This window comes from Geotrypetes seraphini, chromosome 1 (genome assembly GCF_902459505.1).
Source record: "Geotrypetes seraphini chromosome 1, aGeoSer1.1, whole genome shotgun sequence".
Classification (NCBI taxonomy): domain Eukaryota; kingdom Metazoa; phylum Chordata; class Amphibia; order Gymnophiona; family Dermophiidae; genus Geotrypetes; species Geotrypetes seraphini.
Window position 1 is genome coordinate 503,454,838 of NC_047084.1, and position 18,859 is coordinate 503,473,696.

Sequence of the window (18,859 nt, forward strand, 5' to 3'; positions counted from 1 at the left end):
GGAGTTAGCAAGGCCCACCTGTCAACATTATGCTTGGACGCATCTTCATCCAACTGTTTGGAGTTAGTGGAGGACCAGATGTTGCTGTGTTCATGATTTTAGCAAAATTGGTCATACAAAGACCAGGATTTATATGAGGTTGCTGTGGATGATACGCTGATGCAGACACATCAGTCCTTTAGAAAGAAATTGCAACTTTCTGAAGAACAGCCTTGAATTCATCACATCCAAGGGAAGACTACAAGGAGCTTTGTGAGCTCTGTTTAATTTTTCTTGGCAGCTGCCCAGATGCATATAAAGCACAGTTACTTACCGTAACAGGTGTTATCCAGGGACAGCAGGCAGATATTCTTAACACATGGGTGACGTCACCGACGGAGCCCTCGGTACGGACCTTTTAACTAGAAGTTTCTAGTTGGCCGCACCGCGCGTGCGCGAGTGCCTTCCCGCCCGACGGAGGAGTGCGTGGTCCCCAGTTAGGATAAGCCAGCTAAGAAGCCAACCCGGGGAGGTGGGTGGGACTTAAGAATATCTGCCTGCTGTCCCTGGATAACACCTGTTACGGTAAGTAACTGTGCTTTATCCCAGGACAAGCAGGCAGCATATTCTTAACACATGGGTGACCTCCAAGCTAACAAAGAGGGAGGAGGGATGGTTGGCCATTAGGAAAATAAATTTTGTAACACAGATTGGCCGAAGTGTCCATCCCGTCTGGAGAATGCATCCAGACAGTAGTGAGTAGTGAACGTGTGAACTGAGGACCAAGTGGCCGCCTTGCAGATTTCCTCGATGGGCGTGGAACGGAGGAAAGCCACAGAAGCAGCCATAGCTCGGACTCTGTGGGCCGTGACAGATCCTTCCAGTGAGAGACCGGCCCGAGCATAACAGAAGGCAATACAGGCAGCAAGCCAATTTGAAAGTGTCCGTTTGGAGACAGGACGGCCCAAACGGTTGGGATCGAAAGACAAAAAGAGCTGAGGGGATGTTCGGTGAGCTCTGGTACGATCAAGGTAGTAAGCAAGGGCACGCTTACAATCCAGCGTGTGCAACGCCTGTTCTCCAGGATGCGAGTGAGGCTTAGGGAAGAAGACGGGAAGCACAATGGACTGGTTGAGGTGAAAAGCTGAGACCACCTTGGGAAGGAATTTAGGGTGGGTACGCAGAACAACCTTGTCATGGTGAAAAACAGTGAACGGTGGGTCGGCAACCAGTGCATGCAGTTCGCTAACCCTCCTGGCAGAGGTGATGGCAATTAGGAAAAGCACCTTCCAGGTAAGAAGCCTGAATGAAGTTGTGGCAAGAGGCTCAAACGGAGGTTTCATAAGGGCAGAGAGAACCACATTCAGGTCCCAGACGACGGGAGGAGGCTTGAGAGGCGGTTTGATGTTGAAGAGCCCTCTCATAAATCTTGAAACCAGAGGATGAGCCGTGAGGGGTTTTCCGAGAATAGGCTCGTGAAACGCAGTGATGGCACTGAGGTGGACTCTGATGGAAGTGGTTTTGAGGCCAGCGTTGGACAGCGAGAGCAAATAGTCCAAGACAGTTTCCACCGCCAAAGAGGTGGGTTCTTGATGATGCCGGAGACACCACGAGGAGAATCTGGTCCACTTCTGATGGTAACATTGAAGAGTGGCCGGTTTCCTGGAGGCGTCCAAAATGAGGCGGACCGGTTGAGATAGATTCTCCGGAGAGGTCAGCCCGAGAGAAACCAAGCTGTCAGGTGGAGGGAAGACAGGTTGGGATGTAGTAGAGACTGATTCTGCTGTGTAAGTAGAGTAGGAAACACAGGAAGAGGAATGGGCTCCCTGGAGCTGAGTTGAAGCAGAAGGGAGAACCAGTGTTGACGAGGCCACCGAGGGGCGATGAGGATCATGGTGGCATTGTCCTTGCGGAGTTTGGACAAGGTCCGCAACATCAAAGGAAGTGGAGGGAAGGCATAGAGGAACCGATCCCTCCAGTCGAGCAGGAATGCATCCGGGGCCAGACGGTGAGGAGAGAAGAGTCTGGAACAGAATTGGGGCAGCTGATGGTTGTGAGGTGCTGCAAAGAGGTCCACCTGCGGAGTGCCCCATCGAGCAAAGATGGAGAGTAGAGTCGGAGGGTCCAACGTCCACTCGTGAGGTTGAAGGATGCGGCTGAGATTGTCGGCCAGAGAGTTCTGTTCGCCCTGGATATAGACCGCCCTGAGAAAGAGATTGCGGTCCGTGGCCCAGGTCCAGATGCGCAGAGCCTCCAGACAAAGGGGGCGAGATCCGGTGCCGCCCTGCTTGTTTATGTAGTACATGGCGACTTGATTGTCTGTGCACAGGAGGAGGACTTGAGGACAGAGAAGATGCTGGAAAGCCTTGAGGGCGTAGAATATGGCTCTGAGTTCCAGGAAATTGATGTGATGACGACGCTCCTGTGGGGTCCAAAGTCCCTGGGTGCGTAGATCTCCCAGGTGAGCTCCCCACGCGTAGGGGGACGCATCTGTGGTGATGATCATAGAGTGGGGGGGCAAATGGAAAAGTAGACCCCTGGAAAGATTTGAGGAGTTCAACCACCATTGGAGAGATTGCTGAAGAGATGATGTCACAGAGATGGGATGAGAAAGAAGATCCGTAGTCTGTGACCACTGGTTGGCGAGCGTCCACTGAGGTGTACGAAGGTGGAGACGAGCCAGAGGAAGGACATGCACTGTCGAGGCCATGTGACCCAGGAGGACCATCATCTGTCGAGCAGGAATGGAGGGATGCATGAGTACCTGACGGCAGAGATGGAGCAGGGTCTGCTTGCGATCGGAGGGGAGAAAAGCCCTCATTAGCGTGGTGTCCAGAACTGCTCCAATGAATTGAAGTCGCTGGGTGGGAAGCAGATGCGACTTGGGGTAGTTGATCTCGAACCCCAGGAGGTGGAGGAGAGAGATGGTGTGATGAGTAGCCTGTAGCACAAGTGGAGACGTAGGTGCTTTCACCAACCAATCGTCCAAATAGGGGAACACCTGGAGGTTGTGAGACCTGAGGAAGGCCGCTACCACTATAAGGCACTTGGTGAAGACCCTGGGTGAGGAGGCGAGGCCGAACGGTAGCACCTTGTACTGATAGTGGTGGTGCAGTACCTGGAATCGCAGGTAGCGGCGAGAATGTTGATTGATGGAGATGTGAGTGTAGGCCTCTTTGAGGTCCAGGGAACATAGCCAGTCGTGTTGAGAAAGAAGAGGATAGAGCGTGGCAAGGGAGAGCATTCTGAACTTCTCCTTGACCAGACACTTGTTGAGGTCCCTGAGATCGAGAATGGGACGGAGGTCTCCCGTCTTTTTGGGTACCAGGAAGTAGCGGGAGTAGAATCCCTGCCCCCTTTGATCTGGAGGTACTTCTTCGATGGCATTGAGAAGGAGGAGGGATTGAACCTCCCTCAGGAGGAGGGGGGTTTGAGATGAGTTTGAAGCAGACTCTACGGGAAGGTTGTCCGGAGGCAGAGTCTGGAAGTTGAGAGAGTAGCCGTGGCGGATGATGTTGAGGACCCACTGGTCCGACGTGATGACTTCCCAACGGCTTGAGAAAATGGTGAGACGACCCCCGATAGGCTGTGGAAGAGGCAGCGAGGGTGGATGACTGGCTATGCCCTGGAGAGAAGAGTCAAAAGGGCTGAGATTGTTTAGCAGGCTGAGGAGGCTTGGAGGGTTGGGTGGCCTGAGACCGAGCCTGGGCATGGTGCTGCTGTTGACGGGGTCGCCGAGATTGTTGGGGAGGCGGATTGAGTGGCCTGGCTGAGAACCTCCGCTGGTAGGATGATTGAGGCCGATAGGGTCGAGCAGGCGGAGCCTTCTTTTTCGGCTTGATTAGGGTGTCCCACCTAGTCTCATGGGCGGAGAGTTTCTGGGTGGTGGAATCCAGTGACTCTCCAAAAAGCTCATCCCCGAGACAGGGGGCGTTGGCCAGGCGGTCCTGGTGGTTGATGTCCAGGTCGGAGACTCTGAGCCAGGCCAAGCGACGCATGGCTACAGCCATGGCAGAGGCCCGAGAGGTGAGCTCGAAGGAGTCGTAGATCGAGCGGACCAGATACTTGCGCATTTGGAGAAGGCCAGATATGTGCTGCTGGAATAGCGGGACCTTGCGCTCAGGAAGGTACTTCTGGAGGGCAGACAGCTGTTGGACCAAGTGTTTGAGATAAAAGGAAAAATGGAAGGAATAGTTGTTTGCCCTGTTGGCAAGCATGGCATTTTGGTAAAGCCTCTTGCCAAACTTGTCCATGGTCTTACCTTCTCTGCCAGGAGGGGTAGAGGCATAGACACTGGAGCCCTGAGTCTTTTTTAAGGTGGATTCCACCAGAAGGGACTCATGGGGCAATTGAGATTTGTCGAATCCTGGAATAGGGATGACACGGTAAAGGTTGTCCAGTTTACGGGGAGCTCCCGGTACCGTGAGGGGATTTTCCAAATTTTTGTAGAATGTCTCCCGTAAGATGTCATGTACGGGAAGTTTGAGGAACTCTTTAGGAGGTTGCTCAAAGTCTAAGGCTTCTAAAAAGGCTTGGGACTTTTTGGAGTCAGATTCAAGGGGAAGTGACAGAGCAGCAGACATTTCCCTCAGAAATTTAGAAAAAGAGGACTGCTCAGGTTTAGAGGAGGCATCAGGCGCCGATGGTTCCTCATCAGATGAGGAGGGATCCTCCTCGGTACCGAGAGGAGTCTCCTCCCATAAATCCGGATCCCTGACCTCTGGTGCGTGTCGGGACACCGGGGTGGAGGGTGCGGTGTGGTGAGTTTTGGACAAAGATTTACCAGAGCGCACCGAAACGGCACCAGGGGAGGACGATCGGCGTCGTTCTCGGTCCCGAGAAGAGTGCCGTACCGCCTGGTGCCGAGCAGGATCCACTGTGGTTCGAGAATGAACCACAGGATCATCAGGAAGTTGTTGTGCCGAAAGGATCGGCATCGAGGTGTTTACCGGTACCGAAGGAGTGGACACCGGGGGCTCGGTGCGGGGCTCGGGCCGGTCTGGTACCGGAAGGAGCGGTGCCAGGATAGAGGGTAGCAGTTGTTCAAGCTGTTTCTTCAACTGCTCCTGAAGCTGAGTTTGTAGGATGGCCGAGATACGGTCATCCAGGGGTGGCATCGGAACCGCTTTCTTTTTCTTCGGTTCCTTGGATGCCGCTCCACGCCCCGGCGATGAGGAGGCCGATGACGAGGCACTCACCGTTATCGGGGCGGAGCGTTTACGGGACCGGTGCGATGCCGGTATGGACGGTGTCGTCACCGTAGCTGGAGGGCGCTCGAGGGAAGAGGAAGGCTTCTTAGCCGGCTTACCTGGCGCCAGTGGCGCCGATGCGGGATCGGTCGGTGTCGAGCTGGACGGTGCCGATTTCTGCGGTACCGCCGCTGAGGGTGATGAATCCATCGCCGACTCGGAGCCGAAGAGCAGGGTTTGCTGGATTCTTCGGTTTTTAAGAGTACGTTTTTGTAAAGTGGCACAGCGGGTGCAGGAATCTGCCCGATGCTCCGGACCCAGGCACTGCAAACACCAATTGTGTGGGTCAGAAACGGAGATCGGGCGTGCACACCGCTGGCACTTCTTAAAACCGACCTGCGGGGGCATGAAGGGGAAGATAGCCTCCGCAAAATCGAAGTCCGAGGCCTGTATAATGGCAACAGGCCCCGCCGGGGCAAAAACGAAAGAAACAATAAAAATCAAAGTTTTTTTTTTTTTTTTTTTTTTGTAATTGAAAGAAAAAGGAAACCCGGAGGTAGAGGAAGAAAAAAAATATAACAAAAGCGCGAGCGGGAAGGCAAAAAGTGATTTCAACGGCCGTTGAAAAAATACACGCGTCTTCTTCGCTCCGCGGAAACGAAGAAACTGGGGACCACGCACTCCTCCGTCGGGCGGGAAGGCACTCGCGCACGCGCGGTGCGGCCAACTAGAAACTTCTAGTTAAAAGGTCCGTACCGAGGGCTCCGTCGGTGACGTCACCCATGTGTTAAGAATATCTGCCTGCTTGTCCTGGGATAAAAGGAAGCTATCATTTCGAGCGCCCAGGGCCTTCCACCATGCATGGTGGATGGCAAAGACCATCAAATGTATTAAGATATTTCTGTTCCAGCAGCTGTTCTCTCTTACTGCCAAAGGCATCAAATAACTGGTTCTCTTTGTTAGTCTCATCTACATCCACTACAGGCATGAAGTACCTCTTCCTGTAAAAGCACCACTCAATGACTTGCTTCTGCTTTCAGAACTTCAGAAATAACCAAACAAGGCTGTTGCCAAGGCTGCATCAATATTCATCAGACATCTGTGGTACTTGTCAAAAGGTTTGGCGGGTCTGGCCTTTTTTGATGACAGACTACGTAATGAAGTTCAAGATGGTGGCAAACCTTCAGCTTCCACAATCCATAAGTTTGGTGAAACATCTCGACTGTCCTCCCGAATTACTCGGTCCCATTAGTCTGGCATCATGTATTACAAAGAGAACTTGTGTATTCTTTGGTGTTCTTGACACAAATGGACAATAGCTCAACAATTACTGGTTAAAGATCCTACAAATTGGAAAGCAAATCCAAATGACCAGGATCTGAAGCAGTCAGCATCATCAATGACAGTAGTCAATGACTCTGCTGAAAGAGAAATTGCCTTAATGCAGCAATATAATTCAAGTCACACAAAAAATAAGAAGCAGAAGCAGCTCCTCCTTCGTCTTGTTGCTCAGCACAGAAATACCTATCCAACTTACTCCAAAGCCACACTGATGAATACTGACTGATTGCAGGACTACTGTTCAGCATTCACACATAACAAACATTTTTGTATTTATTGTGGAACAACAATAGTTACCAGTCATCATCGAACAATGCAAAATAAATAATTAGGCCAACACAGTATGTATTTTAACTTTTTTCCATGTGTTTTTGCTCACAATTCAGGTTTAGATGGAAAATTAATATAAATTCTTTACTTGCATTTTATGTATTAATTAAAAATCATTGAACAACTTCTAAATGTTCACCAAAAAGTTTATAATTAACAGTAGCCAGATACAGAACAAAAATAGACTAGTTGAGGTCATGTCCCATGAACTTGATATTTTTGGACCACCCTATTATACTCCCATGACCTGACTCCCTTCAAAATAAATTAAGGGGGGGAGGGGGAAGACAGTTACTCCTAGAGGAAATTTTTTAAACCCTGAGGTCAATATTTTGTCGCTGCTTTTTGGTTACAAACAAACAAACAAAAAATGGCTATGGCTGCCATACAATGTCTGGATATTTAGTGCCACTTTCTGAATAGCAGCCAGTGCTGAATATTTAAATCAGGGCTGCCCAAGTCCTGTCCTCGACATCTACTGGCAGGACAGGTTCTCAGGATATCCACAATGAATATGCATGAGAGAGATTTGCATACCAAGAAGGCAGTACAGGCAAATCTTTCTCATGCATATTCATTGTGGATATCATGAAAACCTGACCTACCAGTAGATAGAAACATAGAAATAGACGGCAGATAAGGGCCACGGCCCATCTAGTCTGCCCACCCCAATGACCCTCCCCTACCTTTCTCTGTGAATCGATCCCACGTGTCTATCCCATTTGGCCTTAAAATCAGGCACGCTGCTGTCCTCAATAACCTGAAGTGGAAGACTATTCCAGCGATGAACCACCCTTTCAGTGAAAAATAATTTCCTGGTGTCCCCGTGCAGTTTCCCGCCCCTGATTTTCCACGGATGCCCCCTTGATGCCGCGGGACCCTTGAAAAAGAAGATATCTTCTTCCACCTCGATGTGGCCCGTGAGATACTTGAATGTCTCGATCATGTCACCCCTCTCTCTGCGTTCCTCGAGTGAGTACAGTTGCAACTTATCCAGCCGTTCCTCGTACGGGAGATCCTTGAGTCCCACGACCATCCGGGTAGCCATTCTCTGGACCGACTCCAGTCTCAGTACATCCTTACGGTAATGCGGCCTCCAGAATTGCACACAGTATTCCAGGTGGGGCCTCACCATGGATCAATACAATGGCATAATGACTTCAGGCTTACGGCTGACGAAACTCCTGTGTATGCAAACTATGATTTGCCTTGCCTTGGATGAAGCTTGCTCCACTTGATTGGCAGTCTTCATGTTCTCACTAACGATCACCCCTAAGTCTCGTTCTGCTTCAGTTCTTGTTAGGATCTCGCCATTAAGGGTGTAAGTCTTGCATGGATTTTGGCTGCCCAGGTGCATGACTTTATATTTTTTGGCATTGAAGCTGAGTTGCCAGGACCTAGACCAGCGCTCCAGTAGGAGTAGGTCGTGCATTATGTTGTCGGACATTGAATTTATGTCTGTTGGGCTTTTGCCCACTACATTGCTTAGTTTGGCGTCATCGGCGAATAATGTTATTTTACCTCACAGCCCTTCTGCCAAGTGTCTTATAAAGATGTTGAATAGGATCGGGCCCAGGACCGAGCCCTGTGGAACTCCACTGATTACCTCTGTCATTTCGGAGGGGGTGCCGTTCACCACTACCCTCTGAAGCCTATCTCCAAGTCAGTTCCCAACCCATTTCGTCAATGTGTCTCGAGGACCGGACTTGGGCAGCCCTGATTTAGATAATGTGGTCAGAATCAGAATTTATTTTGATAACAGGCTGAATTGCCACTATCTGAGAAAGTTCCAGGACTGCCCTGGTTTCATCCATGCTCTGACCCAGCACTATCCATAGTGCTACGGAGGTCTGTAAGTGGTATTTATACAGATGTTATCCAGATAAGTGCTTTTCAATACTGACCTATCTATTATACTGCCCTATGTCAGAATACAAGCTAAAATAATATTAAAGCCTGCAAGTCCAACATGATAATTTCCTTCATAGTTATTATCAGAAGAAATAGAGAGAATACATCAATTGGTTCTATAGAATATGAACACCATCTAAAAAAACCCAATGAAGGAAGTTAATTTTTGGTATAACATTCTCAGTGCTGATACAGAAAACAGTCACTTTACTGTGGGTTATAAATTTCATTTCTTATGCAGTCACAAGAGAATTAATTAATAAAAAGATGCAACAATACCTGGAACAAGCACTGTCCTAAGGGCACATGAAAAAAGGTAGAGAAGAAGGGGAGAAGAGAGAAATGGAAGTAATATTGAAGACATTGCGGTATGATCTGTGTGAGTTGGATAAGACTTGATTAGAAGGGTCTGGACTGGGATTGATGTTCCCAGTAGTGAGCAAAAGGAGGAACAGAAGAATACAGAGAAGAATAGGAGAGACACAATGACAGTGATGCGGGCAGACAAGATGGGGAAGGTTGAATGAGAGGGAGAAACTGTTGAAGTGTAAGAGCTGTGAAGAAGATGGGTATACAATCTTATTCTACAATAACTGATCCCTAGAGCTGTTAATCACTAGCTTCTAACTTTGTTAATTCTACACAATTTGTGGCATCTTTTAATCATTGTAAACCGCATAGAATTTCATGGTCCTGAGGTATATAAACTATTATTATTATTATTATTATTATAAAAGGGATGGTGAATTCAAAAAGTGGACAATGTGGACTTGAGGAATGCACCCATCATTAGCAAGGCATTTTTACAAACAAATATATACATGTAACCAGTGTTCCCGCTAAGCTGCGTTGGCCTGCGCTCGCGCACAAAATATTACATCGCAGCGCAAAGTTTCTCTTCACAGCGCACACACGCGTCGGTAAGGTAAGGGGACGCATTGGGGGGATTGCACTTCCCCACAATTGCCATGCTTTGGTTCCTCTTCTTCCTTCCTTCCTCCCCCCCCCCCGCGGGACCCTGCGGCACCATCAACTCTTACTCCCTCTAATGTCGGCCCTGCAGCTCCAGACTTCCTCGCACCTTCTCCCCTCCCCCTTTGGATCGCTATTATTTTAAATGTTATAGCCGCGGAGCTGTATCCATCAGTGGAGATGTCTAACCTCGGCCTGCCCCGGAACTCTTACTGCAACAGTGACTTCCTGTTCCTGCCTAGACGGGCGTCTGCTGCAGTAAGAGTTCCGGGGCAGGCCGAGGTTAGACATCTCCACTGATGGATACAGCTCCGCGGCTATAACATTTAAAATAATAGCGATCCAAAGGGGGAGGGGAGAAGGTGCGAGGAAGTCTGGAGCTGCAGGGCCGACATTAGAGGGAGTAAGAGTTGATGGTGCCGCAGGGTCCCGCGGGGGGGGGGGGGGAGGAAGGAAGGAAGAAGAGGAACCGAAGCATGGCAATTGTGGGGAAGTGCAGAGCTGCAGGGAAGAGTGTTGCGGTACCCAGCTGGAGGGAGAAGGAAGATGAGGGAGGGAATTAAAGGAGATGCCAGGGCTTGGAGCGTAGGAGGAAGGTATGCCAGTCTAAGGGAAAAGGAAGGGGGAGATGTGAGAGCATGGAGGGGGAGCGAAAGATGGAAGAAAAGGAAAGGAGAGAGATGCCAGAGAATCAGGGAAGGGGAGATACCAGACTATGAGGAGAGGTGTGGGAGAGGGAAGGCGAGGAGAGAGATGCCAGACCAATGGGGTGAAAGGAGAGATGGAAGGGGGAGGCATACAGTTTCTGGAAGGGGCATAGAAGGAGAGAAGATGCCATATAGGGGAAGAGAGACGGCAGACAGTGGATGGAAGGAAGAGAGTTACAAGAAGATGAGGAAAGGAGAAACCACAGAAGACAAAGGTAGAAAAAAATTTCTATTTATTTATTGCTTTAGGAGACATGTGTCACTGTTTCTGTGAAGCATTGTATGCAGAGTCCAGCTTCTTGCTGGTTCAATTTAACCTTTGTCTATGTATTTTTATTTTATCCCCCCTTTTACAAAACTGTGAAGCGTTTTTAGCACCAGCCTTGGTGGTAGCAGCTCTGATGCTCAGAATTTTATGAGCATCAGAGCTGTTACCTCCGTAGCTAAAATCCACACTACAGTTTTGTAAAAGAGGGAGGGGTTAGTTTGTGATTACATATTCCTTACTAGGCGAAGGTGTTTTCTGTGTTCTGTGTGTTCGAAAGACATGGTTTTCTGTTAGGATTGACGGTGTAGGATTGATCTGTGCTGGTCTGGCTTGTTTAGTTTTACAATGGGTGTATTGATGTACTGCTCACTGCAATATGTAAGATGCTGCCTTTTCCTAGGTACTCATGTGTGACGTGTGGTTTGTTACTAAAAATCATGTTTTTCTTACAGATGGGGGGGGGTGCCAAAAAATGATGGGCCCCGGATGTTACATATGCTAGGTACGCCACTGTATGTAAAGATACCAGAAAGCTGGCGTAGCAAAAACTTCTAAGTTTTGAGTATTTAACCCTCCCACAATCTCACGGGCACTCGTTTCAAGTTTATTGAGATTTTGATTTAAACGCAATATCAAATATTTTCAATGCGTATAACAAAAATAAATTTGGGGAAATAAATAAAACCATTTGAACCAGTGTTCCCGCTAAGCTGCGCTGGCGTGCGCTGGCGCACAAAATATTACATCGCAGCGCACACGTTTCTCGTCACAGCGCACGATCGGAAGAGGCGTACGGCAGATGGCAGGGCGGCGAGAGGAGAATCGGGCGAGTTGGCTCATAACTTGCTGGCGCCCGATATTTTTGGCTCACGGTGAAAAAAGTTTGCTCACAACACCCGCCCGCTTAGAGGGAACACTGCATGTAACATTTATTTTATTTATTTTACATATTTATATTCCATACTATCTAAAAGTCTACATGGGTTATAATCTAACTGAAAATAAAATGTGTTATAGCATTTATCAAAAGTTTGTGTTTTCAGCATTTGTTTGCAATGTTATGGTTAGACTTAGGTTATAGCACATTAAAACAAGTACCAAGTCAAACATGAAAATGGTGCCCTCTTCTGGGAGTACATTACCTCATCCTGCAATGTGGCAAATTCTTCAAGAATATGACCAAGTTTATCTCTCTGACGAGCCCGGTTGTGCCCATGGATCTGAATAAGGCTGCAAAAAGGCTGACAGGAAAAAGGCAGTGAGAGTCAGAATCAAATATATTGGCTCATTGTGCTTTGAGGTCAATTACTAAGCTGCATTAGCTGTTTAAATAGAGCATTACTGCATGCTAACAGCTAAACACTACCTCAACAATCAGCATGTGGTAATCCCTGCATTCAATAGCTAAAGTGGAAACGGACATGAAATGGATGGGGATTGTGCTTTACAAATAGCACGGAGATAGTTTCCATTGCATGTAAGGTGGAATTGTTAATGCCACCTTAAAAGATAACTGCGTTGTCTCTATGTTAATAAACGCTGGGAATGTCCTCATAGTTAATATAGAAATTTACTAATGTGCAGTAATAGCAAAACAAGTCCTTTTATGTATGAGGAGGTGGCATAGAGCATGATTTGAGGAGATAAGTAAAGACTTAATTTTACAAAATGATTTTAGATATTTGTAATAGTTCATTTACAAATATAAAAGCAATGTTGAACAAGAAATTTCATATGCTGTAAACCACAAGTCAATTCAATTTTACTTCTGAGTCAAATGTTTCAAAACAGAACACTAATGATTTATCTAATATTGAATTTGGTTATTTACAAGGGGCCGCTGAAAAGTTCTCAACCAAGAGAATGATGTGGAGCCATAAAACAAGTTATTCTATACTTTTCTTGATACTTTTCGTTTCAATGATATGAAATGAAAAGTGTCAAAAAAGTGTGAAATAAATTGTAAGTTTCATGGCTACACATCATTTTTTTCTTGATTGGGCTGAGAACTTTTCAGCGGCCCTCGTAGTTAGCAGAACTCCAAAATTTCCTCTGTCTTTAGATTGAGGGTTACATCTGGAGTCACTGCTCCTAACATACTGAGTAATATAATGGAGGCTAGGTTTCTGTGTTGTGTCTGTCCAGTCTCGTAAGTAACATTTCCATCTTTCTATTTAGAATGGAAGATTAGGTTCTTACCTTGATAATTTTCTTTCTATTAGAAGACAGAGGAGTCTGTACTCTAGGTGAATCATCCCTGGCCGCGAGTTGCTTGCAGGATGTCAATCACATCTTTCAGCTTGTCTACCAGTGGAGTATAATGCCTTCTTCAGTTTGTACCAAAGCAGTCAAGCTCCACTATGAGAAAAAAAATCTAAAGTAGGGGCACAGGGAACTTTTCCACAAGCACCATAAATTCTGCTCTGTAATTCATGAAAAAGAACAATAATTGGCATGTACTTACAAAATAGGTGTACCAACAAACCAACCTGTTATATGCAACTAGCCCCAACACATAGGGGCTCCAAAATAGAGGTCTGCATGGGAACGGGGATCGCGGGAATCCCGCTGGGATCCCCCCCTAAATCAATGGGACTCCCACGGGGACCCCTCCCAGGCCCAACTGACTAACACGGGGACCCCTCCAAGGCTGACGGGACTCCCACGGGGATGGACCCAGGGTTCCTATCCCGAGGCCTACCTAATTTCTGGTCCGGGTCTGGCGCTGAGCTCCCGAGTCCCGACGAATCAGCAGCAACAGTCTGTCACGTAGGCAGTGAGCTAAGCACGTAGGCACACAAACTCTGTTATCTTTCCCCTTTCATCCATTGTGTCTGATCCCTCCCCCTTTCTATCTACAATCTGTCTCCTCTCACCTCCTACATCCAGTATCTACCACCTCCCACCTGACACCTCAGCCACCGCCAGACTGATGCGAAGCCTTCCCTCCGACGTCAGCTCTGACTTTGGGGGAAGACTTCCAGGTCGGCTGCATATGGCGTGCTGCAGGCAGGGAAAGAAGACGAGCCTCTCTGCTCGAGCTGCCTCCAATCCCTGGTGTTATCTGGACTCAAATGAAGGGGTGTGAGGGAGTGCATTTTTGGACACAGAAGGCATGAACATGGGAGAGAGGATGGAGGAAGGGAGGGAAAGAGATGCTGAAGTGGGAGAGGGAATGCGTTTTTGGACACAGAAGACATGAACTTGGGAGAGAGGAAGGGAGGGAAAGAGATGCTGAGGTGGGGGAGGGCATAGAAAGGGAGAATTGGGCGTGGGTGTGTCAGCGTGCGGGAAAGAGAGATGATTGTGTACACATGGGGAATGGAAGAAAGAGGAGAATTTTTGGTCATTGTGAGGGAGGTACAGATGATAGGTAAGAGAACGATGAGAGGGAGAAATGTAGTGGAAAGGGAATAGTGGGACACACTGAAAGGATGCAAGAGGGAGGCATGTTGGACATAGTGGTGAAGGGAATGGGGGGAGAGATGTGGCATAGTGCTGGATAGGGGTGATAGAACAGAAGGAGAAATGCTGGGCATGGGGCTAGTGGGCAGGGGTGAAAGATGAGAAAGGGATAAATGCTGGACCATGGTAGGAGGAACCAATGGACATCAATAGAAGAATTTACAGAAGATGGGAAAGTGGAAAAAAGAAACTGGAACCAACTTGATGGAAAAATAAGTTTCCAGACAACAAAGGTAAAAAACGGAATTTACTGACTAAAATATGTTAGCTTTGGGAAATGTATATAGCAGATGTCTTTGTAATGTGTTCAAAAGAAAAGGAAATGCATTTCTGGTTTTATTTCTACAGTGCTGAAGTACTTGTTGACCCTTGCTGTGACTGGTGGGGATCCCCAAGTACTGCCAGCAGAGGACCTCCTCTAGAGATGGCCAGAACTCCCCTCCACCAAGCGTGCAGTCGCTGACAGCATCCATGAGCCACTGAAGTGACAGCATCTGTGACTCAAGGACGCTACTGCTGCCTGCCAAACTTGGCAAAAGGGACCCCTGGAAACCTCAGCTGACAGATTGAGGGTCCTCATCAGCCGAGTATTTATATTTTATATTTACATTAGAGCAGGGGTGTCAAAATCCCTCCTTGAGGGCCGCAATCCAGTCGGGTTTTCAGGATTTCCCCAATGAACATGCATGAGATCTATTAGCATACAATGAAAGCAATGCGTGCAAATAGATCTCATGCATATTCATTGGGGAAATTCTGAAAACCTGACTGGAATGCGGCCCTCGAAGAGGGACTTTGACACCCCTGCATTAGAGGCTCTGGTAGAAACCTTTACAAAGTATGTATTCTTCTCAATTAATATTTCCAAATTAATTAAAGTGTCTGCTTTTTTGTAAATGGGTCTCCACCAGAGCCTTTAATTCAGTAATAAATGAAATAACTACTTCTGAAGTTTATATAGGGATGGGTGAGGATGGACTTGATTCCAGCGGGGACAAATTTCATTCCAGTGGGGACGGGCGGAGTCGGGTTTGACTTCTAGAGGAGACAGACAGGGACGGATTTGATTCTACTGGGGACAGGTTTGATTTCTGTCCCTACGCAACTCTCTACTCCAAAACTCAACATATGTATTACTTTATTTGCAATTTATCTGTACATTTTCATCCAACTAACAGAAGAAAACTATTGGTTTCACCTCTGTCAGCAATAGAAGGAAGTGGACGCTGACCGTGCAGACATATTCTCTTCTATTGCAGAATAGTTTACAGAAACTTTTCTTATTTGCTAAATAATACATTCCTTTAGGCTGCAACCACATGATTAGTCACATGATTTCCCCTAACTCAGTGTATCTCAAACTGTGTGCCGAGGCAACTAGTGTGCCTCCTGAGACTCCAAGTGCGCCGTGGCACACTGAGGAGGAAGAGAGGCGCCTGCCAGCTGACTTCCCTACTCGGTACTGCGCCAGTGCTGCCCGTTTCGCCAAAGGCCTGCATGTTACCCCCTTCTCTCTAGAGTCCTCTAGCTTCCCCCCGACCTCCTGGTCTCACCTTTAAAGCTAATTACAGCTGCCTGCAGAGGAAAGCCTGTAGGCAAAATGATTTTATTTTCAATATAGTGATTGAAATATGTCAGTTTTGAGAATTTATATCTGCTGTGTATATGAAAAATGAATGGAAAAAAACTGCATTACAATTAGTAAAAGGGATGGGATCTGCGGCAGAGCTGTGGTTGGGGTACTCAGTTGATATTTGTTAGACTTAGGGGGTACTTAGCTTGAAGTAGTTGAGAAACACTGCTATAGGCAATCAGCTGGCGCTAGTGCCTCTCTTTCTCTCCGGCCCTCTTCCCTGCTGGCACCCCCTACTGGCATCTCAGGGCCCATCTGGAGGGCCTTTGCACATGCGCGAACGTCGACGTGATGATGTCATCACGGATGCCTCAAGCCTTGGCCACTACCTTTAATGTGCCCCGGCTTGCGAAAGTTTGAAAGAGACTGCATTAAGGCTATTATGTTCCTGTCTCTTGGACATTGTTTTTGTGATTAAGTAGAGGATTGGGAACAATGATAAGTGGGTCTACTGTAACGAGTAAAATGGCTTCTAGGGTAGTTCTGCTGGAAGAACTGTTGGTGATAAGGTCTGCAAATCCTAGAAATTCCAGGAGACGTATGGTTGATTTGATTGCTAGATGGGCAGCTTGAGGTGACGACTAAGTCATCCAGATAAGGGAATACATGAAAGCCATAAGAGCGGAGTGTTGCAACTACTACAACTAAACGTTTTGTGAATACTATGGATACCATGGGTACCAACACTAGGCCAAAAGGTATCACTTTGTATTGAAGATGATATGTTCCTATTCAAAAGCAAAGATATTTTCTGTGGGCTGGGAGGATGGGAATATGTATATAGGCTTCTTTGAGATCTAGAGAGCAGACAGTTGTTCTTCTCCAAAAGTGTATAAAGGGTTCCCAAGGAGACCATTCAGCATTTCTCTTTGACTAATTATTTGTTGAGGGTCCTGAAATCGAGAATCAGACATAGATCTCCAGTGTTTTTAGAATGAGGAAGTATTTGGAGTAGAACCCATAGGCCTCTCTGCAGAGGAGGTATTGGTTCAATGGCACTAAGTTGCAGGAGGGCCAAGAATTCTTGGTGAAGGAGGGAGGTCTGCTGAGAACTGAAAGAATACTCTTTTGGGAGGATTGTTTGGAGGTCTGTCATGCAGATGAAGAGCGTATCCCTCTCTCATCACACTCAGAACCCAACTGTTCGCTGTGATGAGAGACCAGCGTTGGTGAAGTGGATGAGATGACTGCCAGTAGGCAGAGCTTGGGATAGAGATGGGAGAACGTCAGCTAGGCTCTCTGTGAGTAAGTTAAAAGGATTGCTGTGACCTTTGTTGTCTAGGGCGTTTCTGTGTTGGAGCCCTAAAAGATGTGGGTGATTGGGCATACCTCCTCTTATAGTAAGCCAAGTTTCTAGGATTAAAAAAATGCTTAATCGGCTGAGATTTGGCTCCTTTGTGGCAGGAAAAGCAGACATGCTTTGCTCATGTCTGGTGATTGTTTGAGTGGCTTATTCAATCTTATCCCCAAACAGCTCATCTCCTAAGCAAGGGATGTTGGCTAAGTGTTCCTGGATATTTACATACAAATCAGACATTCTCAGCCACATTTGCTACCTCATAGCGATAGACAGTGCCGATGCTCTCGATGTCACATTGATGAAGTCAAACACAAACCTCGCCATAAACTTTCTAGTCTCTAGAACAGTGTGCCTCAAACTTTTTAAGCTCCGGCACACTAAATGGAGCAAATATTTTGCGTGGCACATTATAGTTGAAATTATAAAATTGAAAAATCAACAAAAAATTAAATTTGATAGTTATTTATTTAAAGTTCTTTAAGCTATGTATGAGTAATTGTAGCAATGGTGAAACTAAAGTAGATACAATAGAATTGCTAATCAATGCAATGGATGTGCTTGGTTTTATAGTGCAAATTAACTCAAATCGCAGCTTGATAGTTGACAAACACTAATTTTATCGTCCACCATCTGCAGTCGTTTTCTTTTTTTCGATTTAATTTCTGTCAGAGTTGCAAATCCAAGTTCGCAAAGATGATAAGATCCAAATGATAACAAAGCCTTGCTTGCTTTGTTGCTCAAGTTAGGATAACTTACTGCATAAAAAATAAAAATAAATTTACTTGCCGTTAGTTTTCAAGGAACAATCAAGTCAAAGAATGATGCTCGTCTGGGCAGTTGTATCCTTATGCACACAGACGTTCATAACATTGACACTCTTATATACACGGCATATATATCACCTATTCTAGTATATACTTATGAAGGGAATTTAAAAAAAAAAGTAAAATTCTGGAATCTCTCATGGCATACCACTGTGCCATTGCACACAGTTCGAGAGACACTGCTCTAGAAGATCATGTGTGGTCTTGTTGAAAGGATGTGAAGCCACAAGTAGATTTAAGAAGCGGAATTAGATTCAATACCCTGAGTGGTGTGAAGCTTGATAGACCTATTTCTCCTGACAGAGCTCCTGCGAAACAAGGCCTTTGGGCCAAAGTCTCTTGTTGAGAATTTGAGAAAATGGGAATTTATAAAAGAGGAATTTAAGATTGTGACTTCAATCTATTTGGACTATATCTACCGTTCAACAGGAGTGAAATGCTATGAAGAAAAAGTGCAGCTAAGTGACTTTGATTATGTTCTCATTTTTGAATGAAGGGTCCTTTTACTGTTTTCACTTGGGTTTGACTTTTTTGATCCTTTGACTGTAGTGGATGTTATTCCATATTATTTTGGTCCTTAGGAGTTTTTTCTCCTTTGGACTTTTTTGATAATGGGCCAATGAGAATACTATGGACTCATTAGAGAGACGATAGTCTCACTGCTGGAGCATATACCCTTATAGGGTTTTGAGGACCAATTTGATATTAGCAGTTAGTGTTCAATAGAGGCATACATTCACTGCATACAAAATTAATTGGACACAAATTTATAACTTAGATATACAGGTAGTAAAGTGTCCTGTCCTCTAATGCAGACTTGGATAAACTTGTTGAAAGTTTGCCAGATGGTCCTCTGGAATGTACTACTCATAGTGGGAGAGTTGTTGAATTAACAATTTCATATAAAAAGGTATATAAAAGTTGTAACTCAAAACAGGAC

General features: G+C 46.4%; 1 protein-coding gene across 3 annotated transcripts in view; it reads right to left on the reverse strand.

Moving 5' to 3' along the window:
- Positions 1 to 18,859, reverse strand: part of NAA35 (N-alpha-acetyltransferase 35, NatC auxiliary subunit) — a 356,679-nt gene that overhangs the window by 100,247 nt on the left and 237,573 nt on the right. For all 3 annotated transcript variants that reach the window (XM_033927824.1, XM_033927815.1, XM_033927834.1), the window contains exon 16: positions 11,840 to 11,938. In XM_033927824.1, the coding sequence (XP_033783715.1) occupies positions 11,840 to 11,938 (99 nt within the window). The remainder of the gene's footprint in view (positions 1 to 11,839; positions 11,939 to 18,859) is intronic.